General features: G+C 50.0%; 1 protein-coding gene across 1 annotated transcript; it reads right to left on the reverse strand.

Annotated features, from left to right (window-relative positions):
- Positions 1-1,614: 1,614 nt before the first annotated feature.
- HEY2 (hes related family bHLH transcription factor with YRPW motif 2) lies at positions 1,615-12,322 on the reverse strand. Its single transcript, XM_027454592.3, has 5 exons — positions 12,000-12,322; positions 11,051-11,129; positions 10,861-10,944; positions 8,289-8,370; positions 1,615-3,793 (listed from the first exon to the last, which is right to left on the reverse strand). The coding sequence occupies exons 1-5, from the start codon at positions 12,080-12,082 to the stop codon at positions 3,114-3,116; spliced, it is 1,008 nt and encodes a 335-aa protein (XP_027310393.1). The 5' UTR covers positions 12,083-12,322; the 3' UTR covers positions 1,615-3,113.
- Positions 12,323-18,377: the final 6,055 nt, after the last annotated feature.

Genomic DNA, 18,377 nt, shown 5'->3' on the forward strand with positions numbered 1-18,377 from the left:
CTCTGGTGTCTTTCCAAGAGCACGTGTATAATATGCTTCTTCTCCACTGATTTCTCACTTGGGAAATCTTCATCCACCATTACAGGAGTGACATCCCCAACAGGAGCTCAGAACTAAATGGGAGTGAAGGCTGAGCTCCTGCGTTGCCTAGTGCTGGTCCTTTTGGATGAATCAGATAAAAAAAAAAAAAAAAAAAAAAAAAAAAGGGACATCAGCAACTCAGTGTACAAGAACTTGAACTTGGCCTGGATAAATGGAGTGAGAACAGCATAACCCCAGATAAAAAGGCTGCAAAATCCACCTGTGATGCCTCATATCAAAATGCTAAAAAAACAAACCAAACCAAACCAAAACACTTTCATCTGATCAGTCTCAGAAATACTTTCCAAACTACCTTTCTTCAGAACGAGGCAATATGTTGCATTTGGGGCAACAAATTGTAATGATTTGGGGCACACCAAATGGATTGAAGCTTTTAGCTGGAACCAAGTCAGTGACTGCCCATTTTTTCCGTAGTATGAAGCAGGGGAGACCTCCTACCAGGCTCTTAGAGAGCAGGTTAATAGTTAACAGCTTAAAGTCAAGTAGGGTTGCAATCTGCTCTTTTTCATGTAAATAAAGCCCACTTTTTATCTACTTGCCAGTTCATTAATGTGATCTTTCTTTTTGAAGCTGCTCATAGAGAAAAAATGAATAACTCAACTGGATGCTGCTCAACATGCCAGTAGAGCCACACAGCATTTATGTCCCCAAACTAAAAATGTAAAATTCCCCCAGAAACAGCAAAACTTCATGTAAGTTTTCATCAGCCGTGATTTATGGCACTGGGGTGGAGACCCCTTCCTCCCCATCTTTTGTCTGTTTTCTCCACAGGGCAGGCAAATCAAAGCTCCTCCTTGCCCAAGCACTGGAGACCAGTTTATGCAGGCCGGGATCAGCTACATGTTTAATATTTGGGAGACAGGGATGATGGGGGCGAGGCTGAGGCTGCATTTTGGCAACAGATGCTGTCTCTGGCAGGCTGTAAGGTTGTCACCCCATTTCTGCGCCTCAGTCTTGTCACCTGTTGCGTGGGTGTAATACACCTTTTAGTAGTGCTTATCCTTATGGCCAGAGCTTTACACACCTTCTACTGATGTTCTTTGCAGACCTAAAATGAAACAAAAGCTCTTGTCTCAGGGAGAACTGGTAAATTAGAAGACCTGGACAGGGGGTAAAAACTTCCCTCTCTCATCTAGATGATAAAGGATGTCATTGTGTTAAAATTTTCCCCTTCTGAACACAGGCCTTTAGTGAGGATCTGAATGAAAGCTGGATCTAGAAACCTCAATGCTTTGAGGAGCTCTCCAGGATGGACAGATGTGTCCATTTTATTAAGTGCCCCACCAGTGCAGAACCAGTTTACAAGCCTAAAAATCAATGCTGTTTTACTGTTTGTTTGTTTGTTTGTTTGTTTTTCTGCCTATTTCAAAACATCCCATAAGAGATGGGCTTTCTGAATGAGAGAGGAGCAGGAGAGGGGGGAGGAGCTGACAGACGCGTTTCGAGCAATAGAGTTCACGAGTATTCCTGAAGAGCAAACAAAATCTGCAACAAATCATCCATAAAACGCAGTCAAAAAGGACTTCGTTTAATTAGTGATATGTAAAGACTTTTGCATAGAAAAAAAGGTTAACAAAGTAATGCATAAAAGACCGACTAGGTACAGTATTTTTAAAACAAATATTTTAAAGTATATTTTGCATAATGTTTAACATTCTCAATGCTTACTGCTTTCTCCACACAGCAGAGAAATCAAGTGCATAATAATACATGCTGTGTTTTATTTTTACTTTTTTTTTTTTTTACATAAAATCTCTAGTTTTTGACTCGATGTATTAAAATACTTAGGTTATTTTAAGTCACTGTAATAAAAAATGAAAGCAAAACATTTTATGCAGCACTAGTTGTCTGGGTATTGACAAAATAATTTACTGCCATCCCCTTTAATACATTCATTTTGGTTTGGAATCAAACCCACATTACAATGTTGGCATGTTAATAGCCAATTTAAGAATTGTCCCTACCGTAACTTCATTCATACCCAGAGCGATCGTTATCCCAGAAGTTGATAGTGAAAAGAAGAGGGATCTTGCACAGAGTCGGCTGACAGTAAATGTCCCATTGCAGCTAAATAAGTTAATTTAAACTCTCACAGCACCGAGTCTCTCGCATTGACATGAGCCGGCCATATGGAAGTGTGCACGCTGTAAGTAGGTGGTTACTCCTGGGTGCATGACAGACGCGCTGTTTGTGCAGATATGAGCTAGCACCGTATTTAAGCCATAAAAAAGGGTGCCTCAAGGCTCACAGGCAGTGCTGAAACGTTCATTAATCCGAGCACTGATAAGATAATCGCTCTTACCGACGCTATGCTAGATGTCACAATTTGGCAAGTCTGTACAAAGGAAGGAGACTAAGCAAGCGAAAACCAGGCCTGTCAGACTGAACGTTCTTTCTTGGCAGTCTTTGGGCTAAGCGAACCTGGCTGCTAAAAGAGCACACTCCTTCCTGGAAAGATACCAACGTCCTGAAGCCGCACGCAGGACTCTCCCTCTCTCCCAGACCATTCCCATACCTGTGCAATGTTATTTGTTTTAGCAGAACACACATATATATATATATATAAAATTTTCTTTTTATTATCATTTAAATGTCAGGCACTTAGGAAAGCTGAACTCGTTTTCGAGCCCCAGGAGACCTGATAGGTACGATCCCTCGCCTCTCCGCCAAATACGGAGGCATAGCCGCAGGATTATTCTTAGTCCTAGTGCCTACACATCTCCCAGGAAACATCCGCGTGCCGAGGCAGTCGTGACGTTTCCGAAAGCCGCTGCCTCGAGGTGCCCTCGGCGAGACCCTCCGGGAGGAGCGGGGTGCCCCACGTCCCCTCCGGCACCTGCGGCGACAGCAGCACCGCTGCCATGCCCCGGGGTGATGGCATCCCCTCTGCCCTCAGCGAGGACAGGCCACCGCAGGAGCCTCACAAGTGTGCACGTGTGCACGCACGCGTGTGCATGTGTGTGTGTGCGCAGGGAGAGGAGGGAGCAGGCTGTGGAAAGGAGAGGGGGCGCTTAAAAGGCTCCCACCTCCGTCCCCCAGGGCCGGTAGGGCTTGCTGCTCCCCGCACTGCCAGCCTGCTGGGGGCTGGCAGAGGCCGATACGGCCAACGGCGGGGTGATGGCCGTAGCTGCTGCCACGGCGGCGGCAGCTGCGCTCGGGGGCAGCATGGGGAAGGCGCCGGTGAAGGAGAGGGGGAAGCTCTGGGCAGCAGCGGTGGCAGCGGCAGCGGCGGCGTGAACGGTGGCTGAGAGGGAGAGGAGAGAGGTAGAGAGCGGGGGGACGCAGGGAGCCACGCTGCCCGCGGAGGGGACCCTGAGGGCGGCGTCGGCGTGGGCGAAGGTGGCGGTGAGCAGCGCGGAGCCGTGGGGAGGCACATCCGAGGAGAGTCTGCACGGGGCGGCCTCGGGGGCGTGGAGTCCATTGGGCTGCAGCAGGGCGGCCGGGAGGTGGTGGAAGGCGGCTGCCCAGTGGTGGGGGTGCAGGGGGTGGTGGTGGTGGGCCATGGAGGAGGTCATGGCGGCGGCTTCCCTCTGCGAGGCGCAGGTGCTGAGGTGGGACACCAGCCTGACGCGCAGCGGGTCGGAGGTGTCGAGGCCTTCCACGGACGTCAGGTACCTGGCGACTTCGGTCAAGCACTCCCGGAAGCCGATGCTCATGAAATCCATGGCCAGGGAGTGAGCATCGAAATAACCTGCAAGGGGAGGGCAAAAGACGCGCTGAGTGCCAAGCCGAGCTCCCAGGCAACATCGGGCGGCACGCCTAACTTCCCTCAGCCCCTGGGCTTGCCACTTAACGGGTTAAGGTCAGCCAGGAGAAAAGTGTGTTCTCCGGTCTGTAAATGATTTGTGTGACCATTCCTGTAATGCAATAGGCTATGGCTTGTTTTTTTTTTTTTTTTTTTTTGCATTCTGTATAAATGGAAAGAATTAAGACCATAAGTACTCGTGGCTCTTGAGAAGATACACGACGCCCCTCCTGCAATACCTCAGGAAGCCTCTGCAGTGTGGTGCTGACCCCGCATGTGAGTGAGGGAGACGTTTCTACGCACAAAGACGATCAGACAGCTCGTGAGCACTGTGCTGCCTTTTCTTCCCTACACCCACATTCACATCAACGCTCTTGAGCTATTTCTTGATGTTGTGAGATACTTGTGACTGCTGCTGGGGTCCCATCTACTTCACAGAGTCATTAGGACAATGTGGCATACGGTGTTATTTAACTACAAACTAAAAACATCTTGTCATGACTCTGCACACACACAATAAAAAGCTTTACTGAGAAAACGTTTTATGTAATGCCATTGCTAATTTGGAGATGGAAGACTGACGGTCATATGGCCCATGAGGCATTTCAGCAAACAGCAACTGGAGCTCCACAAGCTTGGGACAAAAAGCGTTTGAAAAAAAAATGTTTTATTAAATGCACATGAGAAGATACTCCCTTTCTAAAGGGTTTAGTATCAAATCCAGTGGTTAAGCTGCACCCCTTCAACTACAGAAAACAATTCCGCTTCAGTTTAAAGTTATTCTCCTTGGGAAAATAAAATCCTATCCACTCTCAAGCTATCATGGTGTTTTTTTCCTCTTGCTTTCAGTGAAACTTTTTAGGTATATGTGACTGTGATGTGTGTTAGTCTAGAAAGATCAAATGCCCTTATTACGGAGGACGTTGGCAGCAATACCTCGCACACTCTGGCATGAAATAATCTATGTATTTCTGAAAAATTCAAGCCACTTAGATGGCTGCTTTCACTTTTGCCAACTTTCAGGCTAGAGAAAAGCCTTTCTGTGGCTGTACATCCGCATCGTAGAACAAACGCAGGCACATTTACAGATGTCAGCCCTAATCCCCAGCCTTCTATACACCACCAAATTTCAGCGGTGCTTTTGACTCAGGCTACTTTGTCTACCTGACGCTGTACAAGACCCCAGAAAAACCCTTGCCAACTAGCAGATTGGTGAGTACAACAGGTTGGGGGTTTTTGTCAGGACACAGACTCCTCTGTCACAACCATTCTGAAAACACAGCGATTTCAGTGCACTTCTGACAAAACAAAAACAGGCAGGCAGGCAGTGAGTGAGCTAGTGGGTGCCTGCCTGGTGGCCAGCAGCTTGGCTTGGGGACTGCCTCCGCGCCACAGGCCCCAAGGCCTCCCTCCCTCCCTCCCTCCCTCTGGACTGCAGACATGAGGGACGTGGCTGTCCCCAGCTCCCCCCAAGCCTGAGCTGGCTCTGTGATGAGCCCTGGCCATGCCAGCTCCTTGTCAGTCTCCTACGAGGTGGCCAAGACATGGGAACGGGAGTACACCAGCCAAGTGACTCGGCACTCCCAGCCCATGAGGAGATGGGGCTCCAGGCACTCAAGTGACGGGGCAGAGCCGTGCACCCGTCCTGCACAGCCGCCAACGGCTCCGACCCAGGTGTCAGTCACCTGAGCTCAATTTGCACTGAAGCTGCAATAAAACGACACCAAGGTCCCAGCCAGCTACTTGCTGTTGGCTAATTGCTCTTCCCCTTTGCTTGCTTGTGCTGTCAGCAAAAAGCGCTGGCCCCAGGCCAAGCAACAACTCGACACAACCACGAGACCATCGCCTGCACCTGCGTCAAAACACACCGAGTCCACGCAGGGCTGCAGGAGCAGCAGCTCCCTGCCTGACTCCCTGCCTCCCTCCCTGCCTGCTGCAGAGGCTCCAAAAAGCCGAGGCCACATCAGCCTTTCTGCTGCCGTGCCCACCTCAGATTTAGCATGCTGAGCAGCTGCCAGCACCACCCAGCCTCGGGCATCCTCAGTTTGTGTGCCAGGAAGAGGAGAACAGGCTGTCCCCAGCTCTCAACTCAGGGCAGCGTAAGGGTACCGGCACCCATTTCTCCCCCCCGATAACAGCTTTTGTCCATAGACAAAATGATGGAACTCATGTTTTTTTTCTGATCCAAGGAAGTTTCTGGCTCAGAAGATGAGTTATGAAGTGGGAATAGCTACACTTGCAAATTAAACAAATGTCAGCCTTAAAAAACACCCTAAGAAATTGTATTTAAAGCTGTTACTTAGGGTGCAAAGTAAAACATTAAGCGAGCAGGAAACATAGGCTTAAACTTTGCCCGGTACTAACTTGCAGACCTCTTTTCTTAAAGTTTGTTAATCTGCGCAGTGAGATTACCCTTATCTCTGGGTCAGAAGGAGAAGATAAAGCCGCAGCATTTGTGAAACAGCTAAGTGTTAGTCCAACATGCCACCCACTACGGGCCCCGGGGCAGCAAGGAAGGCTTCGCCAGGCTTCGAAGGCGGCTTTGGTTGCCCACGGGTGGCAGTGGGCTTAAGCGGGCACCTCTCCCTGCACCCTGACAGCCCTCACTCTCTGCCTGACAGCTCCCATCCCCAGCACCTCCACCCCTGACATATTATCTGGGCCACCCGACCTGAGCCGGTTATAAAACAACCGCCCACACTGCTTGCTTTGGGTGGGGAGGAAGCGCAGAAGGAGGGCTCCTGTTAAATCCCATGGGGTTCACCTCCTGGCCCTACCGCTGTCGGTACAGATTCTGGAGAGGGGAAACTGCTGCAGCTTTTACGAGGAATGGTGCAGCATGATGCACAGCTCAGGCTGCAATAGCCGGGCTCCGTGTTGCATGGGGAGGATGCAACGAAGCAACAACCACCGCCCTCAGCATATGAGCCTTGCTCGCTCTGGGCACCAAACGAGACGGACCTTGTGGAGCAGCAGCGTGCAATCATGTAATTAAAGGCTGCACCACCACGTCGGCACACGAGATGATCTGGATTCAAATTGCATAAGCACGATAAATTCTGGTGTTTCGTAACTTTCAAGAGCGTCGCTTTGCCAACTAAATAGTGGCCTTTAGAGGACATTTTTCCCTGCATGCAGTGACATAAAATTAACATTTTTGTTAGGGTTTATTTTGCACATTTGCCTAGAATATGTGTCTGTTATATGAAGGGCAATAAAATCCCTTTCACCTCTAACAGAATGTGCTATCCTTAAATTTTAAGCTTAGATGAACTCCTAACAAAAGTCTCTTAACACCTAGAAAATACACATATCAGCTCGGTGTTAATTTTTAACAAATAACAGAACACCAGCCTCCAACAGGCTTTCCTGTAGGAAACCATTTGTTGTCATGCACGTGCTGACTTTAAGTCGACTCCTGTAATCACTGCAAGAAGGTGCAGAGAGATGCAATAACCCAATCCCGTGTAAAAAAAATTTAGTTTAATTAAAAAGAAAAAAAAAAAAAGGAGAAAGTAGAAGCGGTAGCCTGTTTTGTAGCCGGTACCTACACGGCACAATGGGTCAATGAAAAATTGTCTGGTTTGCATCACAGCAGTTTGAACCATAACCACGACTAATGGCACGTGAGACGGTGCTTGCAGAAGGCAAGCAAGTTTTCTGCTCCCAGTAACTTCCAAAATCACGACTCCGGAGAGTACCTCATGGGTGGCTGAAATCGCTTGGCCTCCAGCCTCGGGACTGTCAGCTTGCACAAGCGAGGCGCGCTCGGCTCACGGCAGCCGGCTGATCGAATGGGTCAGCCAGTGCGGCCCCTGCGTCACGCCAGCCCTGGCTGAGGAGGAACTACCCAGACCTCTGACAAACAAATAGAGCACGTAAATAGGAGCGCAGATAGCACCACTATCAGTCTGCCCGCCGGCCCGTCTGATACCTAGAGCTGCGTATCCCGAGGCTGGATTTTGTTCTGGGGGATGAGGCTGTCTAACCTCGCATTTTACAAGTCTCTCCAGAACAAAGCAAATGCACCAACAATAACGAAAGCTCCTCTCCATCCACTTCCTTTGGTATAGCTGCTGTATAATGAGCCTTAACATTGGTTTTGCGCTCCACAATTGTTGCCACAAACCTCCTGTTTATGTTTGGTGTTTGTGTATTTGTTTTGTCTCCCTGTGCAGATTTCAGTGCTCTTTGGAAACCCCAAACAAATCTCTGACTGGGCTGCCTGTGAATGAAGCCTTTACTCCCACAGTGTTATGAAAGCAAACACAAGCCCAGGGTCAAGTGCTTCTTTTGTCCCAGTAGTTCTTTCCCACGAGTTCAATCCTGCCATTAGCATTGATTTCCACTCCTTTAATCTGGAAACGCCTATCACAGCTCGTCAAAGCGCTTTTTGCTGAGATTTCCCCAAGTATCAGAAAAGAAACTGTCCTCTCCTTACCTTTACCTCCGGTCGCCTGAAGCATCTTCAGATGATCCACTGTCATTTGCAGTATTTCCGCTTTTTCTAATTTGGCAGATCCCTTTGAGATAAGAGACTCGTGTAAATAAAGGCTTATGAGCACTAGAAACTTGAATTTGATATACTTTCCACTGCGCTCAGCCTTACGGTTTCAATTTCCCCTATCACTAGGACATTCTCAGCTTAATTCTTTCATGAGCATCTGCATCCCAGACATGGTCTGAGGACTAATGCTGTCTCCTGCCTAGCAATACAACCATCAGCAGCAGCACAACTTGGCTTTATTGAGGCTACAGTTCAGTGTAACTGGCCTTGAAGCTGGTGCAGAGGTAACATCTTCATGAAACGAGAGCAGCACACTACTTCCAGCATGTTCTCTTTAACCAAACAACCGCCAAAAATGAATGGAAACCCATCAGAACAGGTCTGCAGAGTTAGTGATGAGGACCCTGCTGCAGCATTTTTTTTTTCTGCTTTTACCAGTAGGTGTCCCTGTGGACACACACCGAAAAGTATCCCTCTTCCTTAATAGCCTATTAATTTTTGACATGTCATTTGGCTGCTGGATATTCTATTCTCATTCTCTACTGAAAAAAGAAACAATCACACAGCCCACGGCTTTTAAAGTTATTGAGAGGCCTCATTTGCGGGGACATGAAGCTGAGTGCCATGAAAAAGAAAGAGCTCAGCTCCTCTGTCAGTGGAGCTTTCCTGTTACTGGGGATGGCTCGCACTGCTATGGGTGCTGGAAAAGTCTAAGACGCAAACCCAAAGGTAGTGATAATACATTAATCTACCAAATAAATAAATAAATACATTTCCCTGGAATATCTGGAGCATGACCCTGCAGCACGGGCAGGGAGCTCGGCCGCGGGCCTCGCAGCGGGCCGGGAGCTGGGCAGGAGGCAGGCAGAGAGGGCAGGCGGAAGCGCAGCAGCCCCCGCTCGGACACTTCAGTGAGCTGAATGTCAAGGAGCTGACAAAGGGCCGATGACTTTGTCCTTGGCATATCGCAGAGGAATGGCAGGGGTTTCTGAACAAAAAGTGTCGCACGCTTATTTTTACCCCCATCCATGTTTTTTTTTTTTTAAGATTCTCTTCCTGCTTTCGGCATTTCCTTATAAAATTTCGGTGCCCTGGTGAATTTTTGACCAGAATTCTGCATTTTACATGCGGCTACATCCTGTGCTTTTCTCAGACTTCATCTTTTCCATAGACACAGTACAAGCCGTCTCAGTGAGAGTGACTAATAGCTAAAAACTGCATGTTGCTGGGTAATTTCCAAAGGCTCTGTAGGACTTGTTTTATAATGTTTGTGGTTTTCAAGAAGTAAACAATAAAATGGGACAAACAACTGTTGTCTCTTGCCCCTGTTTATCTAGCTGGAAATGCCTCTGTCGCTCCATTTTGCCAGAGCCTACAGAAGGGCTCGGCTACCACTGCAAGTTATTAAAAACATATTGCAGGTGACACAAGGGATGCTCTTACTATCATTGCAATACTCCAAATTTCTTTCTAGCTGTCTTTTGTTCTTGTAAGAAGAGATGTAACAGGCCTCGTACAGGGGGGTGCTAGCTGCTCTTAGCTACTCCAGAAATTCAGCGCCCCACGGGCCTGGTCTCAAAGTTTACTTTCTGTTTTTTATCTTTGATTACGAGGAAGTCAGCCTCGTTATTCTCAGCTGGTGCCTCTCGCTCAGGCTCAGTATCACTTGCACAGATCCACAGATCTGATATAATCCATAAAACAGGAACAATGTTAAATACTGAACCAAGACCCCCCCAGAATAAAAAAAAATCAAGATATGGAAAAGTAACTAAATAATTTAATTTGAATGGCAGAAGCAAAGTTCACTTTTTGCAGCACTGATTGTATTCTAAACTTTTGGCCTGCAACTTCACAACCTAGGAGCTGAACCCAAGTTCGCCGAAGTCAGCTGCATCCTTCCAGCCGTCCCATTGAACACTTTCTCACCAAAAATCCTTGCAAATACCGCTGACTTCCCCTGCTCACACTGCCTGGGCCTGGTCCTAAGGCACTGGTTCTAACCAGCCATTTTAAAACCTGAATCATCCAAACAGCCTGTTCGCTTCTTGGGAAACCAGACCCATTAGTTTGCCACTGAAATTGCAGATTAAAAATGAAGGCTCCCTAGCGAAGGGACAAAGGAGACTAAAGATTTATAAGGAAAGCTAATCAACATACAGGTTTGGAGGGCTTGCTTGTTGTTGTTGTTGTTGTGTGTTTTTGTTTTTTTTTCTTTTACTATGAAGTAAAGTGCATTTTTAACAAAACCACTACTGGAATTCATCGAAAGAACAGAGGCAACACGAACACTGTTACCCTTAAGGGAAAACAAGCCAAAGAATGGAAATGTTTTTCAGCTTTATGATGAATTATGTTCCTAATAGTTTCGCCACAACAAAGCATTTTATTGAAATGCCTGCTTTGTGCCAGATCAGGACACATACAATATTATTTTAATGAGCTTTACAAGAGAACTAACATTGCCAGATGAGATACAGAATAAAAAAAAAAAAAAAGGGCTTACTTGTTTTTCAAAAGCAGTTGGCACAAGCCGCCTCAGCTCAGATAAACTGTTATTTATACGATCACGGCGCCTTTTCTCTATAATCTAGTCCCAAAAACAAAACACATTAAGTTTATAAATACGTTGAAGGGCAAAATCTCACAGCACACATGCAAATTGTCACACGGGAAAAGAATGAAGCAAAACATACCCCTCTTCTTTTCTTTCGGGCCATGATCTGAGACGTTGTTGTTGGGGAGTTCGATCGGATCACAGAACTATTGCTTTGCCTGCAGGACAAGAAAAGCATGTCAGGTGCTGCACGGCTTGCCACCGCTCTTTGGAGATACTTTTGGTCACCGCATTAAGCATTCCCAGTCCCCTCTCTGCTGTTTTAAATGCTGGGAGGAGAGGCTTTGCACCGCACGGTGCTGTTGCAGAAAGAGACATTGCAGTTTTGCTTGCTCTACTGCCAGAACCTCCGCTGGAAATAAAGTCCCTGTCTGAAGACAGCTCGCTGTCCAGCTCAGCCCACTTCGTCTTCACTGTATATAGCCATGCCTATAAAATACAGTCTGGAGAACCGAGTCCAAAGGAAAACACGGGTATTATCCGCCCGTGCTGGCAGCAGTAGGTGCATGCAATGTCACAGCTCCCCCCGGCCAGCCAGGTTTTGTCGCTCCCGTCCATCACCTCCATGTCCATGGGTGCCCGCGCAGGAAGCCGGGATCCCTGCCCACGTCCGCGGCTGGCCCAGCACCAGGAGCAGGATGCAAAACCCGCTTTTAAAACTGCACTGCCCGCAAGTATGGAAAGGTTTTTCCTTCTCCACGAGGGAGCAACAAGCGCGGTGGCCGTCTGGCTGTCATTCATCCCCCGATGCGGACAAGACGGCACCGGTGGGGTGCCTCCGAGGTGGCCACAGCAACCCCAGCCCCGCGCAGCTCCCCCCGGCCCCATGGCAGTGAGCACCCCGGCCCCGGCCACCTCGGGCTCGCCTTATTTCCAGCCTCGGACCCCAAGCACCCGGCTGCAGGGCAGCGGGACGGGGGGCTCGGGGGCGGCCCCGACGGGGCGGCCCCGCGTTGAGCCCATCGGGGGGGCTCAGCCCGCTGCCCCCCGGGCACAGCAGCCTCCCCCCCGGGGTGGGGAGCACTCACCCGGAGTAGTTGTTCTCGCTCCCCACGTCTATAGTCTCGTCCATGTCGCTGTCTGAGGTAGTTTCCTCGCAAGGTCGCTTCATGGCGGGCAGGGGACGCAGCTCGGAGCCGGGCCGGGGGCAGAGATAAATAAATCCGGGAGCTTCGGGCCGTGGAGAGGGGGATTGGGGGGGGGGGAGGAAGAACGGCTCCGGCTCGGCTCGGCACGGCTCGGCACGGCTCCGCACCGCCAGCAGAGCAAACCCTCTGTGAGGCGCTTTCCCACGCCGCGGCACAGCCTCAAGCCCGACGGCCCGCCCCCGGCGAGGCCCGCCCCGTCGGGGGGCACGGGGACGAAGGGAGGGGGCCGCCCACCGGGGGGGCGAGGGCACGGCGGGGACCGGACCCCGGCCCCGGAGGGCGGGGGGCGAGGGGAGAGGTAAGGCGGGGATGGGGCGCGGGGGAGATGGGGTTGGGGGGGGCATTTTCCCACTGGCATTTGGGGGATCCGGCCCGCCCCGTCCTGCGAAGCCCCCCCCGGGCACCTGGAGGGGGGAGCCGAGCCTGGGAACAATCCTGCTAGGAGCGGGCCGGGGGATGCTCGGCTCGCAGGAGGACCCGCAGCTGCCGGCTTTTATCCTGCTTCGCTCTGGGATTTATTTTCTTTCCCCCCTGTTTGTTTGCCTCGCGTTTTCTTAATCCCGGCTCCCTGACAGAGCCCGCTCGGGGCGCCCTGTGCCCCGCTGCCTCCCTCCCGGACCCCCCCCCCCGCCTTCCCCGGGCCCTTCGCAGCCTGCCCGGGAGCCTCGTCCCGGACCGGGGGAGCCGGGGGTGACCCGGGAGGGAGCGGGGGGACGGGGGGCGAGGCGGCGCCGGGCTGAGGCTGGGGCTGAGATTGGAGCTGGGGCTGGGGCTGAGGCTGCCCGGCCCCGGAGAGGGCGAGCACCTGCCGGAGGGCGACGGAAACTGGAAGGCAGCTCGTGTTCGGCCTCCGCTGGAGCCGGCGAGGCCGTGTTCCCGGCCGGCTCCCCCCGCTGGAGGTACAGGTGGCTGGGGTGGCTTGCGGGCGGCGAGGGGCGATGCTGAAGGAGGAGGCAGGGCCGGCTCTGCCGTGCCCTCCTGCCCTCCGTGCATGCGGTTGCGTTTTGGTGGCACGCCGGCTGTTTTGGTGTTTCGTGCGGGTGTCGCTGCTCTGTAAGGAGCAGGGGATTGCGTGCCCCGTCGCCCTGCGGGACATCCTGGTGGTGCTCGCAGTCCCCGAGAGCCCCGCCGCTGCTACACACAGCCCGCAGGACGGGCAGGGGCAGCTCCCGGGGACTCAGGGCACAGCCCCGCATTGGTCCCTTTTGATGGTAGCTGGCCAAAAAAACCCACCCCAAAACCCAAGGGCAAACCAAAGCAGAAGAGGATGGGGACCTTTGGGGAGGGAAAGTCCTGCTCTAGCAGGAGCAGCCTGCGGCGTGCGGCTCCGACTTGCAGCACAGCCCGGGAGCAGCCTCAGCGTGTACCGGCCGCCGGCAGCTCTCCGGGATGAAACAAATCAATAAAAACGTAAATACCAAAAATTGCCTGCTTTTTCTGCTCCTAAAGGCTCGGGGGGCCTGCGAGGGCCGGGACGGCGGCCGGGGAAACGGGCTGTGGCCGGCGGAGGACGGGACAATCTTGAATCCCCCCAAAATATTGCGGCCACCCTGAGCTCTCGGGGTTTTACACGGGAATCTTGAACGTGCCGCTAGATGTGTAATTTCTGCTCGCCCTGGAAGTAGCTCCCTGCTCCCTTACGATTTTTTATTTTTTCTTCCCCCCCGGGGCACAAGCCTCCCGTGCCTGTGTCTTACAGAAACCTGAGCTCTCCTGTGTTTACTTCCCCAGGCAGGGCTTATGTCAGCCTTGGTTGTCGTGGATCCGGCCGCTAAATCCTCCTGACAACCTTGCTGAAATCCCTCCTCCGGGAAACTCCTGATGTTAACAGGCAACTACTATTTCCATTTTAACCAGATTAACTTTCTTGTCCTTTTCTCCTTTTCTCCTTTTCTTCTTTCATCCTTTCATCGTTTCCTCTTTTTTTTCTCTTTTTCTTTTTTTTTTCTTTTCTTTTTCTTTTCTTTTTCTTTTTCTTTTTTCTTTTTCTTTTTCTTTTTCTTTTTCTTTTTCTTTTTCTTTTTCTTTTTCTTTTTCTTTTTCTTTTTCTTTTCCTTTTCCTTTTCCTTTTCCTTTTCCTTTTCCTTTTCCTTTTCCTTTTTCTTTTTCTTTTCCTTTTCCTTTTCCTTTTCCTTTTTCTTTTTCTTTTTCTTTTTCTTTTTCTTTTTCTTTTTCTTTTTCTTTTTCTTTTTCTTTTTCTTTTTCTCTTTTTCTCTTTTTTTTTCTTCTTCTTCTCCTTCCTTTTTTTCCCCCCTTTTCCCCTTTTATTTTTTTTCCTTTTTTTTTCCTTTTTTTTTTTCCTTTTCCCCTTCTTCCCTCTCTTTCTCCTTATTTCTTTTTCTGTTTCTCTTTCTTTTTCTTTTTCTTTTTCCTTTTTCTTTCTTTTTCTTTTTCTCTCTCTCTTTTTTTTCTTCTTCCTCTTTTGCTTTTTCTCCCTACCTTCTCCTCGGCGGAGGACTCCCGGGCTTTTCCGGGAGGCAGCGGGGAAGGCAGGCCCCCGGGCTCCCTGCCAGCCCCCCGCCCGGCCCGGGGCTCTCCCGGCGGCAGGTGCGTGGCACCCAAGGGGGCTCTGAGGGGCTCCTCTCCCCCGGGGTCAGCAGCAGCAGCGGCGGGGCCGGGCAGGAGCTGCGGGATTTCAGCTCCCAGGGAGCCGCCGTCGCGGGATGAAGCCCCGCTAGGACTGCTGCTGAGCGGGGTGAGAGCCGCTCTGCCTTTCCCGTCCCGGTGCCCCGCAGCGGGGCCCTGGGGCTGCTTGCTGCGGAGGAGCCGCCCGCCCCGCCAGCAGCAGGCAGCCCGCAGCTCGCTGCTCTGAGATCCCGGGCGAGAGCATCCCCCGGCCTTCCCCGGCGCTCGTACCCCGACGGTAACAGCCGGGCTGCCCCCACTGGGAGCCCCGGACCCCAGTCCCCGGCATCTCCCCCGGCAGGCCAGGCAGCCCTACAGGACCACAGGACCGACAGCGACCCCCGGCCCCGCCGCCGTCGGGGGGACGGTGCCCTGCGACTCTCCGGCTTTTGCTCTGCTTCTTCTATTTTATTTTTTTTCCCCCATTTTGTGCTGTTTTTCCTCTCGAGAACCGCGGTGCGTTGGCGGCTGCGGGCTCCCCGCCGCGGGTGAGCCGGGGCCGCATCCTGCCCGCCGGGAGCCGCTGCGGCGCTGCTGGAGGGGGTTTGGGAAAGGAGGAAATCGGGGCACCTCTCCCTGCCTCCCCTGAGCCGCCCCCCCGGCGGGGACCGCTCTTCTGGCCCCCTTTCCCCCCCAGGAGGATCTGCCCGAGGTGTTGGGGGTGCCCCTTGCAGGCGGCAGCGAGGTGCTGGAGGTGCTGGAGGTGGCAGCTCTAAAGGACATCCGAAAAATGAGCGTGGGCTCCTCACTGAGTGGCTGCTTTCACCCAACTGCTCTCTTCCAGGGGCCCCAAGGCTCTCCCCAGCTGCTTTTCTGGATGCAAACGGCACGTAAACTTTTAGTCCTAGAGCTGTTTTTATACTTTACTATCTCACTTTTAAACAAATACTTACACCCCATTCCCTTCCCCCAGTAAGCAGCCCCTTACGGGTAACTGTTATGCTGCTTTTAATTTGCTTTCTCTTTTTAGGAAGCTTTAAGAGTGGTAAAGAAAGACAAACAGCATTGCTATCGACAGCGAGGCTGTATTTTCTTCTTGACAGACTCGTCATTGACTTCCAGGGAATGCTGAAAAACGAGAAAAAGATTTCTCGCCCTCTTCTCTCCCCTCCCCAGTCTGAATGTAACTAAAAGCTTGAGATGACTTCTAGCCATATTCATACCAACGCGGTATAGGCAGAAGGAGCAGAGAACTGCAGAAACCCTGTGCTATAAATCCAAGGGAAATAATGCTCAAAAAAGGTGAAGAGACCATCAGGCACATGTCTGTGCCCAACAGGCAGCATTCCAGGTGTTTCGGCATCAGGGAAGGGGATTTGATGGGGTGTTTGGGGGTTGTAGGCCTCCAGCTGATGGGTCAGGGAAGGGGCTGAGCACTAGGGAAGTGCACTGCCCCGCGTACTTCCCTTCATTTCACTTCAGTGCTGGGAGGTATAAAAATTGCATGGAGATTTGCAATTACAAACTATGATTTAGAGCCAGTTATAAGTTAAAAAAAAAAATAAAAAAAATAATAAAAAGGTATCGGATTGAGGAAGGGAAATAGAGCGGTTATTTATAGCTCCTTCGCAGTGACATCTTTCAATGGTTCTTATTCAGTTACACCTCCACCAATCTGATCATGGTGAAGCAGTGAAGCAGACTATCAGGTTTTACGCTGTCCACTGAAAACACAGGTCCGTGTGCCCTGTGATGTGCACTTCCCTGCTGTCAGTGCCTACAGAGGTCAATGAATGCACTCTCCTGGGTCGAGTGCTTCCTCCTGGCCCCTCGTCGATATGTGCTGCATGTCTGTGCGGTCCTCCCGTTAAATGCATGAAATGCTTGAGCTGTCACTGCTTCATAGGTGACAGGGAAAGACAGGAACACCTCCTCCGGCTCAGGCAGAACCGAGCACCCAGGGCTGTGCCATCTGGTGGTAACGAGGACAGTGGAGCAGCACCCCAAGGAGGCTGGGCTGCTGGCAGGTTAAAAAGCCTACAGATGAGAGCATCACGCTTTACTCTTCGCACCTTTGCATGATTCCTATGTGAGCTCAGGCAGTCTGGACAATTAATTCCATTAGCAAAGGGTGTAAATTAAAAGTGGCTGTGAACTGCATTGAACCTCAATTTGCATGGTCTTATTCACAACAAAAGTGGCTGCAATTTGATTTAAATTAATTCACTTTCGGAATAAAATAACATTGAATAGAATAAAAGCAGTTTTAATTTTGAATGGATGTCTACATAGAATAGTTTGTGGTTTAACTAATCCATTTTAAAAATTAACTCTATTAATTTTCCTGGGCATTTCCATCTTGTTTAGCTTGCTTTTTCTCTCTGTTTTAGTCCCCTATCAGTAAAATTGAAATAGCAATCGCCTGCTAACATTTTAAACTCACTGTATCGAAAACTCCAGGCAATTGCTGCATTTTACCTTATACTCAGGGCGTACGTTCCTCAAAAGCCAGGTCTTGATTTTCTACACATGTGCACAATTCTTGCCTGGCAGTATATCACGGGCTCTGTACACAGCTGTGCACGGCCACACAAGACATAGAGCAGTGGGGAGTGAGGGCTTTGCTCTGCGTTTCAAACTCACCGAACATCTCCTTGGCTTTGGCTCTGTGTTTTCTTCAGACACTATGGGCCAAGATTTGAGAGCTCTCTAACTTTTGTCGTCTTAATGAACGGCCTCAGTGGTGTTAATGGGAACTGGGGCACTTTCTTTATTAATGGAAATCAGGTCACTTAATTACCTAACAAAAATATACAGAGCTTAATCTCACTGTTTTCTGCACAACCTGAATTACTAGCTTTACTTTAGGGAGAGTTCTACTAAAATTGATACAGCTGTAGCGAGGATAAGATTATATATTCATAACAGACATAAAATACTTATTGTTAACATGAGCACATAAGCATAGCCCTCTTACTGAAAGTCATTTCTGTCTAAACACATTTTCACAGCGGTGTGGCATAGTTTGATTAGCCCATGACACGCAACTATGGAAAGGCTAGATGAACACGTCCTGCGCAAAAACGGGGAACTTCTATTTTTTTTTTAATCAAAGCTTGGTGGCTTTTGGACTAAAGAAATTCTTTAATTCAACACCCCCCCGCCCCCTGCCCCCCGCTTTCTTCACCATTTTCCTTTCTTTCTTGAATGTTTTCACTCCAAATGGGACTTCTTTTGTGCATTTCAGTTGCCAAAAACTGAAGAATTGTCATTACTTGAGTTTTGTTGTTGGTTGTTCTTTTAAAATAAAAACCAAGATGTTTTCCAGAGAGTTAGGAAGGAACCAATTTTCAGAGAGTGTTAAGGAAACAGCAGTGGCTTTAGCTGAGCTTTTCTTCATGAGAGAAAATTGTATATCATCTTTAGGCTTCAAATCTAGCTGTTAATAATAAAGCACATCACCTAATGTCCTAAAAATACTCCTGTATATAGACTAGGCATATAACAAAAATAAGCAACCCTAGATATTCTGGCAAGATCTGCAGTATTTTATTTCACTTCCTCAGTAACAGTGGGCATTGTTGGCACCTGGAAGTGACTGTGAAAATACAGATCCCTGTAAAGCTAGGCAAATAAAAGGACACACTAAACTTCTGCTTGTCAGTGGAAGAAGCTATGATGTCTGACAAAACA

The sequence above is a fragment of the Anas platyrhynchos genome, chromosome 3, assembly GCF_047663525.1.
Source record: "Anas platyrhynchos isolate ZD024472 breed Pekin duck chromosome 3, IASCAAS_PekinDuck_T2T, whole genome shotgun sequence".
Lineage (NCBI taxonomy): Eukaryota > Metazoa > Chordata > Aves > Anseriformes > Anatidae > Anas > Anas platyrhynchos.

What these genes read in the sequence shown, in the direction of transcription:
- HEY2 (XM_027454592.3), bottom strand. Translation starts at nt 12,082, where the DNA reads ATGAAGCGACCTTGCGAGGAAACTACCTCAGACAGCGACATGGACGAG. An exon ending in AGCGAGAACAACTACTCCGG is followed by an intron (nt 11,130 to 11,999) that starts GTGAGTGCTCCC and finishes CTTGTCCTGCAG; the next exon opens with GCAAAGCAATAGTTCTGTGA. An exon ending in TCAGGCGACCGGAGGTAAAG is followed by an intron (nt 3,794 to 8,288) that starts GTAAGGAGAGGA and finishes CTCCCCTTGCAG; the next exon opens with GTTATTTCGATGCTCACTCC.